The 8,861-nt window shown below is 38.0% G+C and overlaps 1 protein-coding gene across 1 annotated transcript; it reads right to left on the bottom strand.

Moving 5' to 3' along the window:
* Window positions 1-1,088: 1,088 nt before the first annotated feature.
* Window positions 1,089-2,661, bottom strand: CLDN8 (claudin 8). The gene has a single exon (XM_055570229.1). The coding sequence runs from the start codon at window positions 2,623-2,625 to the stop codon at window positions 1,948-1,950; it is 678 nt and encodes a 225-aa protein (XP_055426204.1). The 5' UTR covers window positions 2,626-2,661; the 3' UTR covers window positions 1,089-1,947.
* Window positions 2,662-8,861: the final 6,200 nt, after the last annotated feature.

Raw genomic sequence — 8,861 nt, 5'->3', positions numbered from 1 at the left:
TAGGTTAGTATTTAGTTATTGGAAAATCACCAATCTCAGAAAAAAACACTAAAAGTTTTCCCAACTAACAGTAGTTAAACAAGTTATTTTCACATACAAAAATCAGTTCATAAACTAGACATTGCTGAAGAAAATCTACCTGCACTGAAGAAAAAGTGTATGAACTATGAAATCAGACTGACACTTATTGATTAACCAATGAACTCTTCTGAGGGCTCCTCATCTGTAAATTAAACTAGTTATATCAGTCTTATCAGAGATTTAGTGATATAATTCATTTCAAACAGTAGAGGTCTTAGTTTATAATGCATGTCCCTAAAACATTACGCACTATTATTAATTAATACTATTTCTCAGAGGCAGGGATATATCTCCCTATGGAAAGTTTGTACATAAATAGCTATTACATACATAATAATACATGCAGGATATAGATTTTTGGAACCTATAGTATTATCCTAAAAAATTACAAATATATTATCAACATCTAATACTAGTGTGTAAATCCAGTCATTGTAAGTATATCATATTAAATGATATATGATACTCTGTATTCTCAAAAATTAATGCTGAATCTATCTTTATCTTTAAAATGCGATTTTGAAAGCCTTTTTTAACTGCAAAGCTGAAAATATCAGGTTTTTTAAAACTCTTTATATTATTAAAATATTTAAAAACTGAAGAAAAATGAAAGATATCAAATTAATATAAAAAGCACAATTTATTAATACAAAGGACATAAAGCAGATACACATAGTTGATTAAGCTAGAAAAATATATATACAAACTTTCAAATCAGATTAACAGTTCAATAAAATCTGGGGGGAAACACAAAGATATAGTATACCTGTACCTTAGTAAAACTGAACAAAACTGGAACAAACAAAAATTTCACCTTTGAAAACTGAAATGACAATTTTGACTTAAATATCCACATATAAGATGTAGTTCACAGAGGACAATTTGGTTTCATTTTTTTGGCAATCAAATAAAGGTATATAATTTTTCTCTTCTGTTATTTATATTAATGAAAGTCCAAAGTCTCTATACAAATAGTTATTAAAATACTCATATATATATATATATATATATATATATGATTTCTTGTCAAAATGTATCCTTCTCCAACCACAAAAACTTGAGGGAAAAAAACTTCACTTTCCTGAAGTCTGTAATATTTTTTAGACTATAGTTTTATCTTTCTTCTTAGTATAGCTCTGGAAAAGCAGTTTGAATGCTAAGCCCCTTGACAAAATATCTGCCTTTTAAAAGATGACCATTTAATATACAAGAAAAGGAAGGCCTCTGGGGAATGAGGAGAAAGGAATTTGGATTTCTAACTCCTAGGCTGAAAAACGAGATATCAAAAAGCCATTTAGTTCCCTTTACCCTGATGATTAAAGCTTTCATTTTAACCTTCATTATAAATTAAGTGCATTCATCGCTAAGCTGTTTTTAAACAATTAATATTAACCTTCTTCAATCTTACCCCTGGTTCCCCTGAAAAGCAATAGTTGAATTCTATTTATTCAGTGTAATGAATCAGTGTTTCATTTAAAATAGGACTATATAAGCCTGTCTCTACGTATGTGACACAGAACTGTTACACTCATCTATATACATAATGCTCGGTCATAGAGAAATCACAGTTGTAAAATAATTGTCTCCAACAATGTCATTTTGAAGTAACTAATAAAAGGAGATAAAACATGAACCATTTTAGAAAACAAATTACTGTACTTTCTAGAATAATCAAAGCAATGTGTACAATTTCTCATGCAGCTGAAATTGATTATAGAATCATAAAGAGCTGATGTAATTAGTCCTTGTGATTAATACCAGGCAGTTAAGAACAGCCAATCAATGTTCTTTTGGGTCTCAGTTTTGGAAAGAGTGGACATCTATGTCATCTGGGTGGCTTTCTAGGTAGTTTAAAAAGAGTCATAACTACACGTACTGACTTTTAGAGTACACACTCGGCGACTTCTTTTCGGCATGATAGCTTTTCTGGGTTGTTCGGTGGGACGGTATGGAGTATCTGTAGCTACTGCTCTTTTCATAGCAACAAGAAATGCAACAGAACAGCGCCCCTCCAACAATCAGCACCAGGGCCGTGGTCCAGCCTATGTAGAGGGCTTCTCCCAGCTCCCGTTTCTGGGCAATATCCACTATTGGGTTGTAGAAGTCTCTGATGATGGAATTGGCAACCCAGCTCACGGGGATGAGCACCACGAGGCCGGTGATGATGAAGATCACTCCAGCGGTCAGCAGAATGTGACCTTTCACCTTGTCGTCGTCCCCGGTGCATCTGGTACACTTCATGCCGAGGACAGCCGTCATGAAAGCCAGGAAGGCCAGCACCGAGGCGGCACACATCAGTCCTCTGGCTGCCTGTAGGTCCGGAGAGAGAGCCAGCAGCGAATCGTAGATTTTGCACTGCATTCTGATGTTAGCATGCCTCATGCAACTCATCCATAGTCCTTCCCAGAGGTTTTCAAAGACCACAATATTGCTTCCAATGAAGGCAGACACTCTCCACTGAGGCATGACCGTGACAGCCACTGTGCCCACCATGCCCACACCACCGAGCACCAGTCCGGCGATTTGCAGGGCGTAGGTAGCCATTCTCCTCCAGGTTGGGTTTTATCCGACCAGACTCCTGAGCTGGTAAGGCTGCTCTGAAGCCAGGTTCTCTGCGCCCCGAGGGAGAGCAGTTTTCCTGTAGTAATGAACTCAAAACTCAGTGTTTTTTTTTCAAATAAGAGCTGCTCGTCTACTTCTAACTAGATTAAATCCAGTGTTGGCTGGCGGAGATGCCCCCAGCTACTGACTGTGGCCGGTAAAGTTACAAATCAGGTGGGGCAACTTTCTCAGCCAATAAGAGGTGGGTGGTAACTCAGGTGTGTCTAAGTCCACAAGAAATACTTGGAAGGACTGGACCAGCACATAAACATTCTTTGTACTTCTCAGTTGCCAAAGAAGACAGCAGTATGTTTACCTGGAGGCATAATTAAGAATGTTTGCACAATCATCAAGAAATGTACCAGTCCCTTGAGATGTGAAAGTTGTACCTTGAACTGGCAATTCTGAAACTTTGAGTAAGGGCTGCTGTGGCCAAAACATAAGTTGCAATCTTTGCCTAGAATTTGCTAGGCTTGTCAGAATGCCAAAGTGAAAGGAGACGGGGGGATTGATAGATTGCTCATACACGAGAAACCACATTCTTTGGGACACATATGATCCAAGTGGTTGATTTAATTTGTCAGCGACTTCAAAGCAAGCTTGACTGGGGTGAAATCAGGGAACAGATCATGCCAAGGGACAAAATAAGGCTAAAGTAATTAAATACATAGTCTTGTCCTCCTCCATGGCACCAAACACATATTGTTTTCTTTTGAGCTAGGGAAACCACTCATTGGTATATATCTGATAATCTTAATTTATAAGGAAAAAAAAATACAAAACAAGAGAAAAAAATCCATGTGACTTTCTTCTGGTTTCTTTTTCTGGATTCTTATGTAGCAAGTACTCACAATAGTAATTAAATGATGGATTGACTTACAGGTTGCTATCTCATTCTGCAGCTTTATCTTTTCTGTCTTCCTAGACCTAAACAACTAGAATTCTGCAACTGGTGCAAGTTTTAGGTCTATACAAATGGCTGATACTCCTAAATAAAAATTTATAGACAAAGTGACTATATTCAGCAAATCAACTAAATTTGTCAATTACATGTCTTTAATTTTAGAGGAGCGGGATGTGCCTTGTGCTGTCGTATTCGACTGTTTCCTTACAGTAGGAGGTAGAATCCCGTAAATGTAATACATTTTTGGACTTTTTCTTCTCAAAATAATAATGATGACAGCAATGGAATTAAAATAAGCATTCGTGCTGATTTGGGAAAACTCCACCAGCGGTTTTCTTCTGGAGAATACCTTGAATACACTGTCCTGTCTTTCCAAAGTTCAAACTTTAGTTTCCTTTCATTTTTGCATTTAAAAAAGATCCTTCATTTACACTTTTACTTCTCTGCTTCCTTGTACTAGCTTAACTCAGGGTATGGAAGGGTGTGTTTCCTGCTCACTTGTTAAACTTTGAAAATTTTATGGCCCAAAAAATCTGAGTGGTTCATAGAGATATAGAGATTAAAAAAAAACAGTACTTTTAAGGAGGAGGAGAAGTTGCCAAAGTAAACTGTCTTATTAAAAAAATAATAATAAAGAATGTCTAGTAGGCCAAGCTGTTATTATTTTATTAGAATTAACCTGTTGAAATTAAGAAAAAATTAAAAATTCATATTTACAGTAATTTTCTTCATGTGTTGGGCTCATTTAAAAATGAACTTAGAGCATATCCCTCTTTCTGACAAAAAGTATAGCATTTTCTCTTTCAGACTTATATCAGTTGCACATTTGTAGTCAAGGGGGAATTAAGTTAAACTTGGAAAGATAATCTGCAATCCATTAAAAAAGAGTTGAAATGAAAACAGTAGATTATTATTTTTATTATTATTATTATCATCTTGGTTTGCCAACTTGGGCAAAGGGAAGGACGACACAATTGGAAAATGATAAAAATATGACATAACTGGTTGAGATATATACTTGAACTTGAGCAAACTCTGGGAGATAGTGGACGACAGGGAAGCCTGGTGTGCTGCAGTCCATGGGGTCACAAAGAGTCGGACGTGACTTAGCGACTGAACAACAGCATAGACGCCTATGTATATGTGTCTATATATAGTTATATTTGTAGGAAGACAAATCAAAATTTCTTTTCTAAATTTGTGTGTGATATATATTTTTAGCAGCTCTGTTAAAATATTGCAGAATATCCACATAAAATAGGAAAACTTGAGACAGAAATAGAGATCCATTGTACTTGAGAGCCTTGACCTTTATAGAAACTGCCTCCCAGCTATGGATTGATGTACCTGTTGGCTTTGTTCACTATCAAATCTCTCTTCCCTGAAGCATTCAGCTTTACCAGGACCTTATTTCACACAAAAATATTTTCCTCATTCCAAAAATATTTAGTACTTCACTCCTGAGATTTTCTTGGCCAAAAGATTAGGATCAGAAAGAGAAATCAGCCTTGGGTTAGCAACAGAATAATTACAGAGTTAGCTGTCCTGTCAGGAACTAGCCCAGGGCATTTAGCAAGGTTTCTTAAGTTAACCCAATGATATTCTGAAATAACTATGTCCCAAAGGTCCAAGAAAATGAGAAAGATAGGGAAGAATGTCTAGGGACAAGTTTTCTAGGGACAGAAATCCCCAAATCCAGAGCTTAAAATGTCAAGTTCTGGGCTTCCCTGGTGGCTCAGTGGCGAAGGATCTGGCTGCCATTGCAGGAGACATGGGTTTGATCCCTGGTCTGGGGAGATCCCACTTGTTGCAGAACAACTAAGCTCTTGCACCATAATTATTGAATCTGTGCTCTAGAGCCCCCAAGCTGCAAATGCGGAGCCCACATAACACAACCACTGAAGCCTACACACCCTACAGCTGGTGCACCACAACAAGAGAAGCATAGCAATGAGAAGCCACAGCAAGAGAGTAGCTCCCGCTTGCTGCAACTAGAGAAAAGCCTGAGCAACAAAGACCCAACACAGCCAGACATAACAAATAATAAAATTTTTTAAAAAGTCAAGTTCATTTTTTATATTTTCTATAATATCGTATTCTTGAGACGATTAACTTGCCTGTGAAATTCAGAGAGCAGTAACGGTGAGAGAATTAGCAGATTGACAGCATTTTTTTAACTGTTTTTTAATTTGGAGCAACAGAGCCACCTACTCAGGTTATTCCGTCATTTCTATTTCCATTTCTATGGAAGAACTAAAATATTACTTAGAACCTACAAAGACTAGCATGTTCATGTTGACCCTCTGTGTTCCCTTGCTCTCTGGAGATCTCCCTTTTGTCTACATTATCAGAAACTTGATTTAAGTTTGGCAATTAAATTTGCCAAATTAAATTTAGTCCTGACAACTACATAACACATGCAAATGCTGCCACTTTATAAATAATGACACAAAATGTCACTGTCACTTTGTTCTTGCTTTTATTATCCTTATTGTTCCAGCAATTGATCCCTAACCAACAACTCTTTAGTCTGGAGTTCCTATTAATTTTCACCACTGCCTGTAGTAATCTTTGTTTCTGCCTATCAAGCTGTTGCCAATTTCTATTGTTTTCTGGATTTGCTTTTGTATTTATTTTTTTTTCTTCTGTTGTGTTGTGAGTTTTCAATCTGTGTTTATTTTAAATTATTTTTCATTGTTAATTAACTGCACTTGGCTGGCCATCTTGTCCTGAGGAAAAAAGTGTACACATCAATAGGCCTCTTGGTTTGTTGTTCCCAAATTAATCTTGGACACTGCCACATGTTCTAGAACTATCATCCTATTTGTCCTTAACAATATTCTCTCTTCTCGAAGTTCCATTAGCAGTTCTCTTGTATTTGCCACCTATTTGTTCTGCTTATAAATGAACTCCTGTATATATGTGTCACATCTTCTTTATCCATTAATCTGTCAGTGGACATCTAGGTTGCTTCCTTGTCCAGGTTATTGGGCATAGTTTGAAGTTTAAGTAGGTCCCATTTGTTTATTTTCATTTTTACTTTTACTACTTGAGGAGGTGGGCCAAAAAAGATCTCGCTGTGATTTGTCACAGAGTGTTTTTCTTATGTTTTCCTCTAAATGTTTTATAATTTCTGGGTTTACATTTAGGTCTCTCATCAATTTTGAGTTTATTTTTGTGTATGGTGTTGGGCAGTGTTCTAATTTCATTATTTTACACTGCTGCTGCTAAGTCGCTTCAGTCGTGTCCAACTCTGTGCGACCCCATAGACGGCAGCCCACCAGGCTCCCCTGTCCCTGGGATTCTCCAGGCAAGAACACTGGAGTGGGTTGCCATTTCCTTCTCTAATGCATGAAAGTGAAAAGTGAAGTCGCTCAGTCGTGTCCGACTCTAGCAACCCTATGGACTGCAGCCCACCAGGCTCCTCTGTCCATGGGATTTTCCAGGCAAAAGTACTGGAGTGGGGTGCCATTATTTTACACTACCATGTGTAAAATGGATAGCTAGTGGAAAGCTGCTGTATAGCAGAGAGAGCTCAGCCTGGCTCTCCTTGATGACTTGGTGGGATGGGGCGGGAACCTGTGGGAGGGAGACTAAGGAGGGAGGTGATATATGTATACATGGAGTTGATGCAACACTGTAAAGCAATTATGTGTGCTAAGTCACTTCAGCTGTGTCGGGCTCTTTGCGGCCCTATGGCCCTCATCTCCCGTGTCTCCTGCATTGGCAGGTGGGTCCTTTACTACTAGTAACATTTTATATTTCAATTAAAAAAATAGTAAACAAATGCATTAAAAATACATTTAAAAAAAATGAACTCTTTTCTGTATAATAATCGCCATGTTTTAGTTCAGACTGCTTTAACAGAATACAATAGACCAGGTCGCTCAAACAACAGAAATTAACATTTCACAGTTCTGGAGTCTTGGGACGTCTGAAATCAGGGTGCCAGGTGGTGGAGTTCTGGTGAGAGCCCTCTCTGTGGTTTGCCGACCACTATCTTCTTGCTGTGCTTCCCTGGCGACTCAATAGTAAGGAATCCGCTTGCTGATGGAAGAGATGTGGGTTCAAATCCTGGGTTGGGAAGATCCCCTGGAGGAGGAGATGACTACCCATCCCCGTATTCGAGCCTGGAGAATCCTATGGACAGGATTATGGTGGGCTACAGTCCAGGGAATCACAAAGAGTCACAATGACTTAGCGACTCAACAACAACAATTTCCTTGCTGTGCCTTCACAGGGTAGAAAGTGAGAGAACTCTATACGCCTTCCCTTTTTATAAGGACACTAATAGCTTGAGGGCCCTACTCTCATGACCACATCTAAACCTAATTACTGCCCGAAGGTCCCACCCCTAAATTTCTCCTACTTTTCATTGCATTTTTTAAAAATTAAAATCTGAGTTTCTGTGAATTCTGACATTTTGGGGGAGATAGGTCCATGTGCTTTATTGAGTGTAGTGTGTGTGATAACCCCCTAAAGGGCAAGAAATCCACTGAGATCTTTTTTTAAGATAATTAAGCTATACACTGTGGGAAACTTACCTCTAAATTATTGACAAATTATGGACAAATTGACAGGAGCCATCCCACTTCTTTTTCTCTCTCTCTCTCTTTTTTTTAGTAAACCTTTTATTTTTGTTTTATTTATTGTTTGTTTGGCCAAGACATGTGGAATTTTAGTTTCCCAACCACAGATCAAATCTCTGCCTCGCTCAGACGGTAAAGAATCTGCCCACAATGTGGGAGACCTGGGTTCGATCTAAGATCCCCTGGAGAAGGGAATGGCAACCCACTCCAGTGTTCTTGCTTGGAAAACCCCATGGAAAGAGGAGCCAGGTGGACTACAGCCCATGGGATCAGTGCAAAGAGACAGACATGACTGAGCGACTAACATTTTCACTTTCACTTCACTGCATTGGAAGTGCAGATTCCTAATCAAGAGACCACCAGGGAAGTTCCAACCATCCTACTTCTAATGATTTGTGATTTTTTTTTTTTAAAGCTGAAGTTTATCAATAATAATAATAGCTACAGAGTATTAAATGGTCCCAATATCACAGGTTACTTATATGCACTACATCTCACATTTAAAATGTCCTTATGAAGTAAGGCTTATTAGCTCCATTTTATAATAGAATAAATTCAGGAGAGACTGTGCTTTTCTAAGTGCATACAACTTTGATTTGCCAAATCCGCAGATATAGAACCTAGATTCAGACCTAAATTCCACATTGTGTCCTGTCTTGCCTACAATCTCTTGAAGGAAACTAGAG

Source organism: Bubalus kerabau, chromosome 2 (genome assembly GCF_029407905.1).
Source record: "Bubalus kerabau isolate K-KA32 ecotype Philippines breed swamp buffalo chromosome 2, PCC_UOA_SB_1v2, whole genome shotgun sequence".
NCBI classification, from domain to species: Eukaryota; Metazoa; Chordata; class Mammalia; order Artiodactyla; family Bovidae; genus Bubalus; species Bubalus kerabau.
This window is presented reverse-complemented; position numbering and strand designations above follow the sequence as displayed.

Excerpts from the sequence above, each read along its gene's own strand:
- CLDN8 (XM_055570229.1), bottom strand. The coding sequence starts at position 2,625 with ATGGCTACCTACGCCCTGCAAATCGCCGGACTGGTGCTCGGTGGTGTG.